This window comes from Pinus tabuliformis, chromosome 5_2 (assembly GCF_031772625.1).
Source record: "Pinus tabuliformis cultivar Carrire ecotype Pingquan chromosome 5_2, CPIR1, whole genome shotgun sequence".
NCBI classification, from domain to species: Eukaryota; Viridiplantae; Streptophyta; class Pinopsida; order Pinales; family Pinaceae; genus Pinus; species Pinus tabuliformis.
Genome location: NC_142306.1, coordinates 839,241,979 through 839,262,074, shown reverse-complemented (window position 1 = coordinate 839,262,074; position 20,096 = coordinate 839,241,979). Strand labels below are relative to the sequence as shown.

The 20,096-nt window shown below is 35.9% G+C and overlaps 1 protein-coding gene across 1 annotated transcript; it reads left to right on the top strand.

Moving 5' to 3' along the window:
* Positions 1–13,074: 13,074 nt before the first annotated feature.
* On the top strand, positions 13,075–15,891 carry LOC149161938 (uncharacterized). Its single transcript, XM_089435048.1, has one exon. It carries the CDS (start codon positions 13,075–13,077, stop codon positions 15,889–15,891), a length of 2,817 nt encoding a protein of 938 aa, XP_089291174.1.
* Positions 15,892–20,096: the final 4,205 nt, after the last annotated feature.

The window sequence follows — 20,096 nt, the reverse complement described above, 5'->3', positions numbered from 1 at the left end:
TTCACCATATACAAGCCACTACCTGTTATAGACATGTTTGTGCCTATCAGCATGGAGCATGAAATGTCAATAATCTGAGGGATCCAAAGTCCCTAAACATGTTGTTCTTACCCTTAAAGGAACAAGGTCTGCAAACCACAGCACTGAAAATCAGTTCTCCACCTGAAAACACTCAAAAACAGGCTATTTCTGGATCATGTCAGCTGCTCCACTGAGCACTTGCGCTGAATGTCAACTGCTCTTCCTTGTACCTGCGCTGAAGGTCAGAATCAATGAAGGCTACCTACGCTGGGTGAGATTGGCCAAGTGGCACAGCCATTCTGCAAGGTGTCAACTGCCCAGGAAGCTTCCAAACTGACACTTGGGTCAAGGAATTCGCCTAGTGATGAGTAAGAGGGTCTTGAACTCCAAGTGGAAGCAAGATTCTCCAAGTGGACTCAAGAACTGAAGATTAACTAAAGTGGGAGAGGACACAAGTCACCTTCAGGCCAGTCTCAAGATGACTCATCCTTTCTCCAAAAACCTATATATAGATCTCTCTCATGAGGTCTAGGGAGGCTGGAATTTTGTGCAAGTAAGGAAGTGTTGTTGGTTTGAGAACAGAGCTATTGGGTGTTATTGCTTGAAGGAGGTGAAGAGGAGATTTCTTTCAGCTGGGAGGTGTTGCTGGATTGGAGCCTATTATGGTTGTAACTCTCTCAGAACTTTACTTCTATTGTTAATAAAGCTTTGAGATTCTTCTATATGCATGTATCTTGATGATGAATTGATGCTTGTATATTTGGTTTATGCTAATCCTTAGATCGATTACAGATGTATGCTTCTTGTAGTTTCCTTTTCTTGTGCTTTTACAGGATCTGTGTGTAGCTGGGCCGGTGAAAGGGCAAGGAGCTAGGAGCAAGCGGCAAGGAGTGAAGACTGGATCGACTATTAAGCGCAAGATAACGGTTAGTAGATCATCCTTTTCTTCCCTCTCTCATCTCGTAAAGAAGAAACTTTTCATAGCTTTGCATTCAGTTGTTGCTGAGGTACTATCACCCTTAGAGTGGGATAGAGGCATTCTGCATTAGATACTTTTCCCCCCAACACTACCCAACTTATGAGGGTTTCATGCAAAGAAATAATGGAAAAATAGGGACAAAAATGAGGATCAAATGGGTAGAAAACAAATCAAGGATGAATATATGATCTAACTTGGTATCCTACAACCAACTTTCCATAGAGGTTATAATAGGAAAATAGTGGTTTAAGACTATAAAGTAACCTTAGAAATATCTATCATGAAAGGGTCCAAAGATAAAAGCAATGCAATACTAATACTAATAAAAAAATGGATTTTCTTAACCTCGAACTCTAATGGAGAAGCAAGTGAAAAAATATGTAAGAAGTGACAAGGGTTTATGCATCCTTCTACAGCAAACTACCAATTTATCCCCCCAAAACACAACTTGGTGGGGAAGTACTAGAATCCTTCAAGGGGGTTTATTTAAGGTTTAGACGATGAAAATATCAAGGCATTCTAAACTGCTACTAATAGAAGGGAGCCCAAAATCATATAGCAAACACTCATGTGAAAATAGAAAAAAATTGGAACTTTTGCAAATTTTGACCAATGCAAGAAATTGACCTATAAGTGTGTTGACCAATGTAAAAAATGGGTAAAATGGCATTCACCAATGGAGAATCTAGTAAAAAACTATAGAGGCCAAAAATCACATTGACTACATGGGCCCTCTATGTTTGTAGTATGTCCCAAATATTTTGTGTGTTGATCAATGCAAAAAATGGGGCAAAAAGGGCATTGACAAATGGAGAATCTAGGCCAAAAAGCACGTTGACTTCCTAGGCCCTCTATTTTTCATAGTATGCCCAAAATCTTTTTTCTGTTGTTGTTTTGAGAAGTGTGACATAAAAAAACCCCAAAAAAAAGTCAAGAAAATCACCAAAAATAGAAACCATACTGAAAGAGGAAAGGGGGAGAAAAATTACAATGCACAACCCACTATTTACATTATCATTGAATTTTTGGAAAGTTTCTGTTCATGTCAATTATTCCACGTATGACAACACTATCAAAATGGCCAAAATATAAGAGCTACATGGTTAAAATAGAAACTTTAGAGACCTAGGTCACTGACTCACCAATGATCGTTATGAATTTATGCCAACATTGTGTCATCACCAAGATGAATTGTCCTCTACAGTCTGATCAAGCTACAGCATCGGCCCTAAAGAAGTTGTTCCGAGGAGCTTATAATCATGTATCCTTTTGGTGGAGAATTTATCGAATATCAATGGCTTGTGCCAACCTCTCGCCAACAAATATAGTTTATCTGTTAGCCTATAGTATATTTTTGCAGATGTACAAATGGAATTTTATTTTTGGAAAATTACGAGTTCATTGTTGAATGACTTTTTAAAAAAATGTATTAAAATAAATATGTTTCTTTATTTATAGTATTATGTAAGTTGAAAAGGAACTATTAATAATAATTGAAAGATAAATATATGGTTATAATTATATTTCCACACAATTATAATAATTATAACAAATAAACTAGCAATTTCACTGAGATGAGCAAAGAAATGTTGATAGGAGGAGTAGGGAATGTGGAAGGAAATAGTTCATATATTATTTTGTGCAATATTTTTGGGTTGTATGAAGTTCTATAGGTTGAATGATCATGATTAGCGCATCATAAGCATATGTTTTAGTTTCAAAACTACAAAGGAGAGGGAGGAAAACATGTTGCAATTATGAGTAAGAAAAATCTTGAGTCGCCAGTGACCAAACACCTTACATAATAATCTAAACAACCCCACATCTAACTCCATATTAAGTGTACATAGGCCCCTTACATCTAACAACCCTGATTTATGGATAGCATGCCCATGAAATATGAAAGCATGTTTTGGTTGACATGGTCATCCTAAATTAAGAAATATGATTCATTGTTTTGGTGGTTCTCGTTAAATGACCCAACCAATTGATAGAAAATTCTTATGTTATCTATACATTGAGTTGAACAATTATTTAAGCTCATTTTTTAGGCATCAATTTAAAGGAATTTTTTACAATTTTCTTTACTTTTCAAAGGCAATATCATTAGCGCAAAAAAGTGATCCACTCCCTGCTTATCAATATAATGTAATTTAGGACAAATTTGCACTTCATCTTTATACCAGAACGCTCTCATAAATCACTTGTTGTATAACAGATATTCCTATTTTATCCAAAAGTAAACCTTTTGACTCCTACTTATGGAAAGGTTTTTATAACACGTAATGTAAACAATAATTCATAGGTTAACGTTGTCAAAAGAGATTGTCATCAGAAGCTTCGTGACCACCATGGTTTACCAAAATATGAATCTAGACTAGTTGATATGTTTATCAACCATGCCTCTAAAATATGAATCTAATCCTAATTGATATATTTATCAACCATGCCTCAATCCATTTCCTATAGGTCGTAGCCATAATATCTCCCCAAATTCTTTTCATTCAAAAATTGAATTACAAAGAGGTGGGGCTCATTTGATGTTTATTAGCTAGAAACCTCATAAATTGACTGATTATTTGTTGAATAATCAATGTGTTTATTATATATTCAATTGGGATGTGGTCTATTTAGGTTGGTGGGAGCATATTAACCTAATTTATTTACAAGGTAATACCAAAAGTGAACCCAATAAAAATAGATTTAAAACCTATCACCTTCGTCTAAATGGATACTACCCAAGCATATTACTTCACCCATTACAACCCTTAAGCCAAGAGGGAGGGATTATCATTTGCAGATAGTTGGACATACACTACCCTACTTAAAATTACAAGCTAAAACGCATTATTAGTCATGGTAAATCAAGCAATGATTAATTACCATTAAATAAGATAACGTTTAAAATGTATCAAATTCAAGTTTGAATAAAATGATCTGAACCCACAACATCTAAAGGTGGCATAGAGACAAAAACACTTGTTTTTTTGTTGAATCCAAAACACACAACTAGAAGAGAATCATAGAATATATATGTATATCCAGAGGAGCAATATAAGAACTAAAATTTTAATTAAAAGTACATTGAGAAGAGCAGTGTGAAAACATAAAAATATCAACAATATTTAACCTGAAAGGAAAAAGTAACTAATCATTTTCAATCTTGATTTCAATATATAAAATTAAACCAAGATTGAGCTCTCGAAACCATAGATAAATTCATTTTAACCACCTCCTTAGTACTCACTGAAATCATGAATAACATAGAGCATGACTTCTCCCCATAATTCGCTCCCAACTAGTTCAAACATTGATCTTAAGCTTACAAGGGCCTAAAATCCATGTCAACCCTTTCGATAAGTATCCTTGTAGAATATAAAGGCTTCATGAAATTCTTCATTGAAACCATACCTCTTTGTATTGCTTGATAGGCCCATGCATTCTACAAGATACTAATCAACTCATTATATTTTTAATTTTTCTTATTTCAACGAAACATGTATTCCTTTGCGTGCTTATTTCCAAACTGGTCATACAATTTCTCTTAAAACACACATTTGCAATGATAAAATGTTAGGTGAAAGTTTACGTATTTAGTCGTTTAAGGAATTTGACTATATATGATTTTTTCATTTTGAATTAAATATATTTAATGTGGATTTTAAGTGTATATATTCTAAACATGAGCATAAAAATAGGTACAAATGTAACATTTACGGGAAAATAGCATACAACTATATGAATTCACCCCCATAATGTGAACTTTTTTTCTCTTCATTGTTCCATCTAAACACAATTTCAATGTTACCATGAGGGTTTCATCTAAATGACCTTCTCAAGTCCAATAAATATATGTCAAGAGTGGAATGGCCATTTCTCTTACATCCCCAATCAAGCAAAAAAGTTAACATGTTAATAAAAAATATTTTAGGCCTCACACTCAAACATTATATAACACTCTCTATACCCACCTCTAACTCTTTCACAATAATTTTGAGCCTTAGAACAAGAAGGGACTTCAAGTCCAAATCACTTCACTCTCTCACAAAAGAAAAAAGAAATAAAATAATATGTAGCCTGCTATGATAATCTAGTTTCTCTTCCTTTACATTATCATTTTCAACAACTCTTCCACCAGCAATAGCCTCTTCCTCCTCTTCATCTTCATTTCCCATGAACAAACCAAAATGCTCCAAATATTTTCTTCCCTACAACAGATAGGGTACCATACTATCTTGAAATGAACAAGACATGTCTCATCCACAAAACTAGGAATGTGATTAGGTTGATAATATCTTAGCATCTTCAAGTTCTTGAGAAGTTGAGTCTTTTCATCAATCTTACATGTGTTTATATTTCAAGGGTAATAAAATCATCAATACTAACTTCTCTTGTTTTTTGGGCTCTCACTACTTGAAGCTTGCAAGAAAAAAAATGTGATAAGAAGAAACGAGAATAAATAAAATAGAGGGAATCATAACCTTTCCAAGTGTGCAAATTCACACTTAATCTCAAACTTTTGTTTGGCTTCAGCCGCAAATTCTGCTTCAGGTACCATACAATCAAATTTTGTAGCTTTTGGCTCCACTTGAAGTCTTTATTTCTCTAATGGAAATTAACCAATGTAAAATTTAACAATAGGCCAAAATATCAATCAAAGCTTATGGATTCAAAGCTTCTAAATTTCAAACTTCTCTTAGAGGCCTTTCTAATTCCTCTCGTTCATGTTGCATATTTTCTAGAATTCCCCTGTCACTCTAATATATATAAGGCATAAATGCCAAATCAAAAGAATTCATATTAGACAAAGAGAAAATAATTTCCCCAGGATGACTCAACCTGTATAATTTCACAACAACAAAAAATAAGTGGAAAAAAAAAGATCAATCAAGGAACAATTTACATGATCTACTAAACTACCTAATTAAGGGTCTTCTCTTGGGCTTTCCTTAACAATGAAGCATGATAATGTTTGTATGGGGAGACTTGTCTTTCATATGGAGAACTATCACCTAACAAATGACCATATTACAAATGTAAGGTCACACAGAGACATGAAATGTTAAAACCCACCATGTGATACCATTTTTGTGAACATATGTTGAATTGTACTTTCTTGACACTGATCTACAACATTAGTAGGAGTAGGCTTTGAATTATCAATCTCTTTATCTAATTCACTCACAACCCCTGCAAAGTTAATACTCAAACTAATTAAAACAACATAAAAATGCAACTAGGAAATCTCTTATGTATCATGATAAGAGTAAAGCACATAAGTATGGTAAGAACCTAATGATGAGAACACACTTTTTGCACTATTTTTTTCCAGACTTGTGTTGGTTCTCTAATGGTAGACAACAATTGAGAAAATTTTCTCTTGTGGTATTGTTGGAAAACAATGCAGAGAGACATTTTCAGCTAGTTAGAAACCTTTTAACATTAATCTATAAAAATTCCACACACTTGCATACAAAAGGAAAACAGTCTGGAAAATATATATTTTCCATATAGGAAAGATCATCGAATCCTACCCTCTGGCCTGCATTTGGAGATGCTACCTTGTCTGCATCAAATTCACTACCTGAAGAACTTGTTGAATCAAAATCTTCCAACAAAGAGAAGAGACTACTAAAATAGGTGGCCAAATTTGGCATGACATGTACATACCATCCTAAAGAAAGGATCATTCCCACACCAAATTGAACCCTCAATTCTCTTCGTCCACTCCCATGTCTAGTAATACTTTGAAGCTTTGCTTATTCCTTTTATCATGTTCTTTAATTTTTCTTCATAAAATTAGAAGTAATACTTGTGCCATATCTTTCTTTGATGTTGATAATGTTTAATATATTTTTAATGTTTACCTGGTTGCATGGCATCCCACATTTCTATGTATTTTTTGTCGATGAGCTGTATTGGTTTTAATTTTGTTTCTTTTATTTAAATATTCATACTATTGTGATAAGAGTCTTAGTGGCACATTTTATAACTACTTTGTATGCACAGTGGCACATTTTAGAACATGTATGCATGATGCATCCTTTATCTCTATCTTGGAAGTTTCTTTAATATGTGATGCCTACATTTGCTTTCTTTTGGATGATTCACCTCCCTATCACATTAATACTCAGATCAAAGCATGAAAATGGCATTTCACTTTGTAGATGCAGTTCTCAATGATGCATATTTCCTCTGCAAGCACAACTTACCATAGGAACAAATGTTTTCTTGGAGGTACCTTAACTCAAAGTATGTTAACTTTAGGTCTTGAGAAAGAATATCTCCTTGAGCCAGTACAAGGCTTTGGAGGTGAAACTGAGTTTTTTTACTTTTTATCTCACTCTTTAAGTTTTATATCAATGATTTACATGGCTTAAGGTTATAGAGTGGAAAACTAATGTGCTTGCTTCAATTTATGTGGTATACCCACTAGAATTTCATTACCATCTGTTTCAGTACACTCAACATTCTCACACTCTATGTTGAATTTGTTGCCTATAAACATTGTATTTTTCTTTGGTCTCTAACTTTATTTCATCCTGAATCTCAGTCTAAGTCATTTGATTAAATAGGGGGCCCAACATGCACCTTTTCCACTAGTTATGGTATCCGCAAATTTCAACCGACCTACAATTTCATTATTTCATAAGACACTGGTTGTAGTTAGTCAATATATTAATCAATTGATATTAGTGTTGATTTTCTTCAATTGTGATCCATGTTCGCTACTTGTGCTTCAGAATTTTTATCTTCATATGGTATCTTCAAGTTTTGACCCACTTGCAAATTTGATTATTTCATAGGACACTTTGGTTGCAGTTAGTCAATCTCTTGACCAATTGATATTTGTGTTGGTTTTCTTCAGTTGTGATCCATGTTGGCTTCTTGTGCTTCAGACTTTTTATATTCAGACTTAGCAGTTGAATATGGTGGAGGAAATTCTATAGAATTTTCTTCTGTGTCAGAATCTTGTCATTAGCCTTCTTATATTAAAAATTTAGGAATGGGTGTAGTGTTCCACTTCAAGAAGAAAAGTGGGATTTAATTTTTTTCAAGGTTGCAAGAGTCTAGTGGTTCAAATGTACTCAGATGTCTGTTTAAGTTATCGACCAACTAAGAAAAAAATAATGTGTCTTGATCAGTGAAATTTTTGAGGGCAAAATTTTGCAAGTTGGTGAAATATGAGGTGTTGAAATTTTCAATTGGTGAAATTTTTATATTGTAATACATTCTTCTAAAATTAAGCCAATAAAATATATTTCAACAATAAATATATTATATATTAGCCAAATACTTTTTTAACCCTAATCAATATATCACCTGTCCAATTCCATCCTAAAATGTTCAGATGGAGATTCATCCTAAAATTGTCAAGAGGTGTAGTGCACACTGTAATCCACCCTAAAATATTGACGAGTCTTCCATTTCTATATTTTTCCACACTGCAGTTTACCCTTGGATTAATGAGTCTTGAATCTGGGTATATTTTAAAACCATGAATACATTTGATGTGAAATCTAGGGCTGCAATAGAGTGTGATGTTGATCATTGATATGGCAAAGGTAGATGTTCATTTTTTAATCAGAATTGAAGGCATGAAAGGGAGTTTGTGGTATTAAAAAGAAAAGGAATGACTTCAGAAAGAGGTTGAGCAACTAGAGACTATAAGTATAGACAATATTATAGAAGCATTGGATAGTGTTTGAAAGAGTGTTCCTATAGGTTCCATGATGGTGGAATCCCTTGCGGTGTTATTTTTTAGAATTTGCATGCCTAATATTAAGAGGATAGTAATAAGCTTTGTAAATTGTCTTGTATTGCATCTACATTTTCTTTTCCATTGTTGATAAGAGTTTTTCAAGTCTGGGAACCACATTAGTGTCCATATCAGGCTTTATAGATTATAGATTTATTATAGATACTTTTGCAGGTAGATGAACCATGTTGTTATATTATAAACATAACAAACTTCAATCATTCATTAGACTTCTTTGTTCTCATAGTTTGTCCTGCTAGCAATGAGATCAATTTAATAAATTCTATCTTGGAATCCCAAACACCCTCTACTTATGTTACACTTTCTAGAAACATGGGAGACATTACTACCAGCTTATAGGTGGTGAACCTAAGTGTATATGGTGTCCCTCTGTATTGGTGGAAGTCAACCACCACAAAGGATGATAATTCTAGCCAGGTGCATAGAAGATGGAAATGAATTTACCAAGTGAACCATTAAAAAGGTTTGCTTCAACCCACAAGTTTGGGAAAATATGAAAGAATGAAACAAACATTAACACTGCAATTTTTTGTAGAAACAGAGATTATTTCAGTGCTCAAAATTGGATTTATATGTCACACTATTGTTGAAATTCTACATGAAAACCTCAAAAATATTTTTTTAATTAGTACATAGGGTACATATTTTTAACTTGTCAAAATAATAATGAAATTAACTTCACATCATGTGGAAGTTACTCATTAAGTGTTAAGTAATGAACATACATAACATGCCTTCTCTTATCTTGTGAGAATAAGAGAAAAATCCCTTATACATGATTGGTAGACCAAAACTAAAAAATAAAAAACACGGTAAACATATGGCCATATTGCCACATTCTTGAGTTGAATTTCAATAATAAAAATGTAAAATTTGGCACCCAACACAACGTATGCTATTAAGAGAAGTCCTTGTATAATTGAACCAGGATTAGTCTGGAGAAAAGGTAACCAGTCTCAACATCCATTCCATAATGAAAACTGTGACAATATTGCATGAAAATAGGGAATAAATTTTGAAATAAGTTGGGAAGTGTTATGAACTCTAAGCTCCACCAACTCAAATAAGTATTCAAGAAGGAACTCTAACGAGAGGCAGATGCAGAATATGAAACTTGCAAAGAACATTGTTTAAGACCTAGGTGTTGATCTTTCTTGTTATAATAACTCCAACTAGAGTTGGTGCATTTCATCAAAACTTTAGTCTTGTCTAGAAACAAAAAAGTTATTACAATGAGAAAATCAACTCAACATTGAGTTAACCATACCTACAACATGTTTTTAGCTAGCAGAGGATGGCGAATATCAATAAAACTTGAAATACTCCAATGAACTGTCACTACAAAAGTTGTCTATGTGCTATTACACCATTTGGTATTAATCCAATGGAATTTTGGAAGTAGAAATTCAAACCTTGATATCAAATGGGTAAATATTCCCATCATCAAAAGGGCATGTAGCTCATTGGCAGAAAAAGCCCTAGGTCAAATTCCTAGCCTACCTAATTTTCAACATAATGGATTTACAAACAATGCAATAAAAGCATTGAAGACAAATAACACTATATGTTGATGTCACGTTTACAAAACTACTCACATCAACCACAAAAATATGCAACAACCACTTTACAACACAAAAACTACTTGCAACAAATAATTTCATTGAATAATAGAGCCTAGTTACAAAAACCCGGCATCAAACAATAGAATCGTTAAACTTATTATACTTTGGTACAATACACCATATGTGGTCTTCTCCTCCATCAAAGCTCTTCTCTCTCCCAAAATATGGTTTGTATCTCCTTATATGTCTTCATTGGTTGCAAAGTTGGAGTCCATTTTGGTAGATATCACACAACTTGAAATGAATTCCACAACAATCAAATTGAATTACTAAAAAAAAATTACACTAAGAAAATTCAACAACTTATCTATTTTTTAATGAGAAAAATAGAAGTTATCTCATTTTTAATCTTTAATATGAAAAAACTGAATGTACCCACTTGATCTAGTATACTACCACTCAGATGAATATCAACAACATATTATTAGGTGTTTAATTTTTTATTCACAAAGAATTGGGAATAAATTCCTATCCCTGAAGTTGTGCTAGTTGATCTTGATTACATACAGATCTTATAATCATTGTTGAGTACTATAACCTCATCTAGAGCCATTTTTTATAGCTACAGAACTAAGCGAAATAAAAATAAAAACTCAGAATAAAAATTGTTATAATATTTGAGGCTAAATCCTATGACCAAACACAGTGGTAGACAGAACAATTAAGACGATATTTTTAATGGTATTAATCAAAAATATTTTTGAAATTTTGACAATAGAGTTTTCTCAATATTTTTCCTATAATTTTTTCTCCCCCAACCAATCATGACCATGAGTGAAAATGAGGAAGTGCCTCTAAATTTCATAAATGTGCATATCAGTGTTATGTGTCATTAAACACTCTCTAATGTATCATCTTGTCCACGTGAGGTACTAAAAGGCACTATGATCCCATATTGATAGTAGGTGTCATTTACAACTCTATAATGTATTAGTTGAGAGGTATTACTGAATTAGAATAAATAACCCTTCCTATATTGGTATTAGGTGTCATTTATCACTCACCCATGTATTATCTCAATTAGGTGAGGTCCTATAAGGCACTATGGTATTGATTAAAATATCTTACTAGACTGGAATAACCAACCATTCTAACTCAAGTCTCAACAACATATGTATGTACGTACAATATTATGCCCTCAAGTGAATGTTTGTTATAGAACAAAATATACAAATGAAATATGAGAAAAACAATCATTAACAATAATCATCGAATTGACCATAAAAATAAAAAGCTATTTCCCAATATGACTGGAAAAGAAAAATCCAAAACTCATTGGAAAATGACTTACTTTAACATATAGGTAAATGCAACCCGTAAATATATGAATGAAGATGAGGGAGGGAAGAAAAAATCAAAGTAACCCTAAGAGGAACCAATGCTACGTATATATAGGAAGCTTAATTTCCCTTCGTGTGACTATGCCCTCGGACACTTGTTCTTCATTTTCTTCTCCTTGGTTAACTTCACTAAGTCCGCTCTTACAAAATCCTCTAGCCAAGCCGAGTTCCTTGGTTCTTCCAACAACCCATCTATCTGTGAAGAAGAGTTTATAGGAACTTTGTAATTTTATTGACCTTTTAGAGTAGAGAGTCCTTAATCTCCCAATGGTCAACAATACGTGGAGGAATTAGAGAAGGATTGTAGAATGAGAATGTTGGGGAAATGGGTGAAACATAGACAGGACAACACATAGCAATCACCATTTCCATATTAGCACAATCATATGACATCAACTTCAACTAACCTACGTTTACTAAAAAAAATCACGCTAAAAAAATTCAATAGGTTATCTAATTTTTAATATTTAATATCAAAAAACTAAGAAAATTTACCCACTTAATCCAATAAACAAACACTCAAAAGAATATCAACAACTAGTTTATCAAATTTTTTGTTTTGTGATTCATAAAGAATTGGGAGTAAATTTTAATCCCTGAAGTTGCTCTAGTTGATCACAGTTACATATAGATATTGTAATTAGTGCTAGGTATTATAACCTTAGCTAAAACCATTGTTTACAGCTATAGAACTGACTAGAATAAAAATAAAAACTATTATAATATTTGAGGTTGAATCCTATGGCCAAACACAGTGGAAGACAAAACAATTAAAATAGTTTGAACCTCGTCACCATTGTGGTTGTTGTGAACCTTGCAAAAAAGAGAGAAGATTAAGATTTTCCTAGTTCCTGTGAGGTAGGTTATCTACGGTAAGTCCAATGAAGAGTGCCCAGAAATTAACCCGAAATAAAAACAGACAAGGGTCCTTAAAGGGTTTTAAATTAATTTTACAAGAATACCCTGAAATCGAATCAAAGAAGGTAAATTCAAACTTGTACCTCGAAAGAGTTTTGTGGCTTAAAAACCTGGGGACGAAAGGATTCTAGTTATCATTATAACCCTAGGAACTGAGAAGGAGACAAAAAAGATCGAAAAAATAAAGTGCTCAGTTAGATAAGACCAATAAAAAAAACCACTGAAATCATAACCAAAAGGGGCAAGGGTAAGGCAAATGGAGATTTAGCGCTCTCTTTCGAAGAGTTGGCTTCTGAGGGGGTAAATTATTTTAAACACCTCTTTAAAGCTCCAGGTGAAGCTTCTATTGCAGAAGTTATAAGGGTTGCCCAGATTTTCCCACGGTTCATAGAGGAGGAAGACAATGATTTTCTCATGGCACCTATTTCTAAAGAGGAGGTTGCAAGCGTCCTCAAATCGATGCAAAAGGAAAAAAGCCCCGGCCCGGATGGCTGGACAGTTGAATTCTTCCAGCATTTCTTTGAATTCATTGGTGATGAGTTAGTGGAGGTAGTGGAAGAATCCAGACTTTCAGGTTCTATCTATCAACCCTTTAATGCTACATTTTTAACTCTCATTCCCAAGTCTGATCTCCCAGGCTCGTTTGCCGATTTCAGGCCCATTTCTTTGTGTACCTGTGTTTACAAACTTATTGCTAAAATCATTGCTGTCAGGCTAAAACCCTTCCTTTCTAAAAATGTTTCTCCGGAGCAGTTTGGCTTTTTAGATGGCAGGCAAATTCATGAAGCTGTGGGAGTTGCTCAAGAAATGCTCCACAGTCTCAAAGTTGGAAAGAAAAAAGGAGTCGTTGTGAAAATAGATTTATCGAAGGCTTACGATAGAATCAGTTGGCTATACTTGAGACTTTTGTTAACTCATCTGGGCTTCAGGTTTGATCTTGTAAGATGGATTATGAGCTGTGTCACGTCTTCTTCCATAGCTGTTCTGATCAATGGAGCAGCCTCCAGTTTCTTCAGCCCTGAACGTGGCCTTCGCCAAGGCTGTCCCCTCTCCCCCCTCTTGTTTTTGCTGGCAGCAGATGGAATCAGTCGTTTGATCCATGAAGCAAAAAGTCAAGGTTTGTTGAAAGGAATCGAAGTTGCTCCAAATTTATGGGTCACTCACCTTCTCTTCGTGGATGATATCATTCTCTTCAGTAATGGCAGCCTCGAAGACTGCAGGATGCTTAAGAGGATCTTGGACCTCTTTTTGAAAGCGACTGGCCTCTGTATAAATGAGAGAAAATCTACTATCACTTGCTCTGGTATGGCTAGAGAGGAGGTGCGTAGAGTGTCCCTGGTTCTGAATTTTGAAGTTAAATCGCTCGAGGATTCTTTCAAATATCTGGGGTTCTATTTGAAACCAGATAATTATAGGATAAAAGATTGGCAGTGGATCCTTGTAAAATTGGATTCGAAACTGAAACATTGGAGCCACAAGTGGCTCTCTCGAGCAGGTAGGCTTGTTTTAATAAAATCTGTTCTGATGGCAATTCCAGTCTATTGGGTGAGCCTGACTTGGGTGCCCAAAGGTATTCTAAACTCTATTGAGAAACTTTGCAGCAGCTTTCTGTGGGCGGGGTCCAAGTTAGAGAGAGTTACCCCATGGATCGCATGGGACAAAATAGCTCGCCCTAAAGAGTGGGGAGGCTGGGGTATAAAAAACCTTGCTAGTTTCTCCCAATCCCTTGCAGCAAAGTTGGCTTGGAGGATCATTTCAACGGAAAATCTATGGACTGTTGTGACTAAAAGGAAATATATAGATCCATTATCAACGCTAGATTGGATCAGACTGCCGCAAAAGTCGTCCAAAAATTCCTCGGTGGTCTGGAAAGCAGTGGTTGCATCTGTTCACATCATTGAGAAGGGGTTGGCATGGTATGTGGGAGATGGAACTCAGATCCGCTTGGGGCGAGATCCTTGGATTGGTTGCTCTGAGGGGTTTACTCTATCTCAAGGTTTGGTTGAGGCTTTAAAAGACAGAGGTCTATACACTCTAAACCAGGTAGCTGATCCCCGGGCCTCTTCCATTTGGAACCAAGGGTGGCTTCAAGGACGAGACTTAGATCTGGCCGACGATAGGTTGGAGGAATGGGACAGGTACACAAGGGATCTCCTCAATTCCTCAGTGCGGCTATCTGACTCTCCGGACGAGCTAAAATGGGTTTTTGCTCAGAATGGCCTTTATTCCCCAAAGGCAGGTTACAAATGGATGATGTCACAATTTGGTTGGGAGAATCCGGACTGGTGGACTAAACCGTTATGGAAGTTAAAAGGACCAGCTAAAACAAAATTGTTCTTTTGGTGCGTCCTTTTCCAGAAAGTTCCTACGTGGGATTTCCTTCAAAGAAGAGGCAGAATTGGTCCTGGTAGATGTCCACTGTGTAAAGACAGTGCTGAAACAGTTCAGCATTTATTTCTCTTTTGCCCTTTCAATTCTAGCCTTTGGGCAGCAATGCTAAGCTTAATAAATGTACCTCATAGATGGGAAGGGCAGGGGCTCCTAGAGGCCTGGCAGAGTTGGTGGAACGTTTCTCTAAACGAAAGGGAACGAACCATTCCGTTACTCATTACATGGGGGACTTGGCTTGCCAGAAATCAAGCTATTTTCAAGGACTCTGCATTTCCTATTGGAAGACTTGCCGCTGAAGGAGCTGCCATCTATGAAAGCATTCCTATCCCTCAAGCTCTTAATTCCTCCAGAGTTGTTAGTCAAGAAGTCATTAGACACTCTATGCCATGGGCTTATTTTGACAGGGCTTCGGATATTAATGGTCGATGTGGGGCTGGCTTGATCATTCATTTTTCAGAGGAGAATATTGTTAAAGCCTCAATAGGCCTGGGACAGGGCACAAATAATTTTGCCAAATTGAAAGCCCTTCATCTCCTTCTCAGCTGGCTTATTCTTCGAAATGTGAGAGAAGCTCAGCTTTTCAGGGATTCCATGAATGTGGTGAAATGGTTCAACGGGGCAAATCGCTGCAGCAATCTTACTCTGCTTCCTCTGTTTAGAGAAGTTTCTCGGCTTAGAAATAGCTTCATGGAGATCTCTCTCAGTCATATCTTCCGGGAAAGGAATTCTGAAGCGGACCGTCTTTCTAAAGAAGGAGTTGATCTTGAGATGGGGTCGTGGGCTGTCTCGGAGGTTGATAATGGGGTTGTTCGACTTGTTGAACAACCCATCTTTGCTTAACTTTTCCGCTCGTTTCCTCTGTTCCTGTAAATAACTGTGTGGTGTTTCTGTCTCTTTTTTCATGTTTTTCCTTCTCTCTGTTTTTTCCTCTGCCGGTTTTCTTGGGCTGTTCTCCCTATTTGTGGATGCCTAGGAAGTGGTTACGTCTTTTCTCTGTAGTGGCTTCAGAATCCTCAAGCTTATTGCGGATCTCTGAGACCCCTTTCCTGATCGCGCACACTCCAGCGTGGTCTTGATTTCAACGAATCGGTTGGATTTGGAGGATTTGTTCCTCTTGCGGTGGCTTGCCTTTATAGCTGCGGGCTTTTGGGTTGTGTTTCATTGATTTGTGGTTTTTTGGGAGGAGTTTCTCCTTCATGCGATGGCTTGCACTGTCAGCGAGCTGGTTTGGTAGCTGAGGCTCTCCCCGCTTGTTGGTGGATACAGCCTTGGCGTTTTGCTTACATACTCTATGTAACCCAATTTTTTTCAAATAAAAAGATGGACTTTTTCTGTGGAAAAAAAAAGAACAGAAGTCGCTTAGATGAATCCCAAGTTGATCATATATAGGTTGACACCCCAAAAATCTTTATGAACACTTGTAGAAATAATACATAAAGGGAAAACCCCCTATAGTATATAAATGGGGTGTAAAAACCCATTAACTACCAAGACAATTAGAGTGACAAAAAAAAAGTATAGCAAGGGTAAATGTCGAAACAACGGAACCTGAAGGAAGTTGGAAAACCATTACCGCAAAAAGACACATAATAAGAATTATGGGCAAGGGTAAAAAGACACAATAGTTGTCAAAACCCTCAATGGTAATTTCAGGTTCTCTTTTAGCAATTGAGTTACTATCATAGGAAGGAAGATTATGTACTCACCATCAAGTTTAATCTAGAAAATAGAATGGACACAACCCTAATTCGAACACAACATTGGATGTTTCTCTACCCATGGAGAATAAAAGACCTTGTCAAGTATCAAGGGGAGAGAATATAGCATCAATTGAAGGGAAATAGCGACCTTCACAAGAAAGTAATTGGAAGTTTTTTGAACCAATTTTAAAGACTTGCAAAACATGGAGAATTTGTAACCAAAAGGGATTAAGACATTTAAAAAAAAATTTGTCTCTGTGACTCAATAATGCACCAAGCGAACCTAAGGATAAAACCCTTATTAAAGTTAAGCAATAAGGAATAAGAATTTATTTGTTATTCACAACATGAGGGAGTACATCGAAAACACATATTGCATTGGAAGTAAAACATAGTGCCTAATTTTGACACTAGATTAGCACAATGGAGCTTACTGGTAGCCAAGGGTGAATAATACTCAAAGACCAATGAAGATAGAAGTTGAGTTTGGGCAACATCGCTAGTTGTGAAAGCCCATGGAGGTTAAGGGAGGATTTGAACTTGAACTTGACATAGGTTGTCTTTTCAACGAGAGAATAAGATGAACAAAGACAGAGATAAGCAATGAGAAACAACCACATGGAAAATTGGTATTGAATCTATATCATTCAAGAAATTTACTTCTCAATATTTGAGATCCAAGTCCACAGGGGACCCAAACAATGCTAATCTCGGTCAGGGAAAACAAATAAGGAAAATAATTATAAGAAACTCTCCCTACGTGGGGATATTGAGACTGAAATGAACTCCCATTTTTCTGAAGCTATTGGGGAGACGTTGTATCTTTCTTTTGATCCTAGAATAGCGAACGAATCTCTTGACTCATCAGAGGAAGCTCCTTCCTGAGACCTTAGAGCATCATATCCTGGAACATCCATTCCTTAATGAAGTTATTGTCTCTCAACATCAAGGGCTTGGGATCTTCCAATACAATTTTATCCCCCAAACACTACATATCCACAAACAAACCCTCGATTGTATTGCTCTAGGAAACTATGTTGTCTAAGGAACATGCTCTAGATATTCTTATCAAAATCTTTCCATAATGGCATGGTTGTGCCACTAGCTCACAGGGTTTCTCTGGGGGTCTATCTGCCATATGGAACCCCACATACTTCTCCTTTCAGGCATTCAAATTTCCTGTCGGTATTATACTATCTGAACATTGCAGGGTTTGGAATCATAGAATTTGTATTATGAATGTTTATGCCCCATAAAAAAAATTGTAAAGGTCTTTGGGATTTGATTCAATCTTCTAGCATTATGGACATTAATCATATGATCATGGCAGGGGATCTAAACTTTACATTGGAAATTAGTGGGTGTTGGGGTCACAAGTCAAAAATGGATACACTTTCTGCTTTTCTCATTGACCTTTTTTACAGGAAAACCCTCAAATACATCACCCCTAATCCCCTCTTCCTGAATTGGAGAAATATTTGCTCGGGGATTGAGCTCATTGCGAAAATATTAGATAGGTTCTTTGTGGATTCCCACTTGTGCCAAAGGTTGATCAACATCAAATCTTGGAGTCTATTATCTAAAATGTCATACAATGACACTATCTTTCTTGAGTGGTAGGATGAATTGACACATGGAAATATACCCTTTAAATTCAATCATATCTAGGTCCATAATCCTAAGTTCAAAAAATTGATCCAGAAATCCTGGTTCACATCAATTTCTCCACCTCTGAATGATCCCATATATCGGATTTCATACAAAATAAGGAGATTGAAGATTGTTGTTAAATCATGAGTCCATTTCCAATGAGGAGCACTCAATCAGGAGCCGCACTCCATTGAACATGAGATTTCCCTCCTTATTGACCTGATTACTCCTATTCTATTCTCTACCCAATAGCACAGGGGAATTCTAAATCTAATTCAAAGGAAGGAGGAAATCCTCAAAATATAGGAAAAGGAACAGAGGCATAAAAGTCACCTTGCTTGCATAAATGGTGGAGATAAGAAAAAAAATTCCACTAGGTTGCCTCAAAAATAAAACAACAAAATACAATTTGGACTATCAAAAATGAAGTTGGTATTACCCTCTCCTCCCCTATGGAAATTAAGCTGGCGGCATTCCAACACTTCAAAAAGAAATTCATCAATAGGGAAAAAGCTCATATGGAAGATAAAATGGACTTAATAAATCATTTCCCTATCATGGTCAATGGATGATACATTACTCATGGATACTCCAATATCTGAAGTTGAACTGCTCCAGACTTTGAAGGAGATGGCCAAAGATAAGAGCCCTGGGCCCAATGGTTGGCCAGTTGAGTTCTTCCTCCACATCTTTGAGATAATGGGATTAGATCTAGTCAACTTGGCAGAGATTGTGAATCTTTCTGGGTTCATTCCAGGTTCTATTAACTCCACCTTTCTTACTCTAATTCCTAAGATTCATAAACCTCTTTCTTTCTCTGACTATAGGCCAATTTACTTGTGCAATGTTATTTACAAAATGATTTCTAAACGCCTCGCTAACATGTCAAGAAGATTTTTTCTCCTCGTATATCTAAATTTAGTTTCTTGTCCTCCAGGAGGATATAGGATGCGGTGGAAATTGCACAATAATGTATACATTGATCAAGACGAGGAAGCTAAAATCCTGTCTCATGAAAATCAACCTTTCCTGGGCATTTGACTGTGTGGACTGGGAATTTCTCACTATGATATTGTACAAAATTGGGTTTAATCATAGGCATGTTTCATGGATCAAGGCATGCATATCATCAACATCAATGGTTGTCCTCATCAATCAAGAGCCAACTCAGTTCTTCAAGATGCATCGGGACCTCAGACAAGGCTGTGTGATGTCACCTTTACTCATCATCCTTGTTATGGACTCCTTCAGCAGGGAAATTTGTGCAATGAGATAATTTGGCAACATTTCTAGTTGTAGGATTTCCAGCACCTACAACTTGTCCCATCTTCTATTTATGGACAACATTCTGTGTTAGTGTTGCGAACATTTCAAAATGGGCATTCTTTCATAGGATATTCTTGAAATTTGGTAATGCAATTGGGCTACATATCAATAGCTCCAAATCAGAACTCATACTGGATGATGGTAATTTGGCCGAGATAATTGAAATTGAAAATTTATTAGGCATTTTCATCTACCCCTTGTTTAATGGATTTAAATACGTCGGGTGATTTTTAAAACCGTCAAATTACAAAGTTCTTCACTAGGACTAGATTGCATGCAAATTCAAGAATATGCTCACTCAATGCGACGATAAATGCTTGTCGTTGGCGGGCATGGTCATCATGACCAATGCGGTGTTGCAAGGCCTTC

Excerpts from the sequence above, each read along its gene's own strand:
- LOC149161938 (XM_089435048.1), top strand. The coding sequence starts at position 13,075 with ATGGCACCTATTTCTAAAGAGGAGGTTGCAAGCGTCCTCAAATCGATG.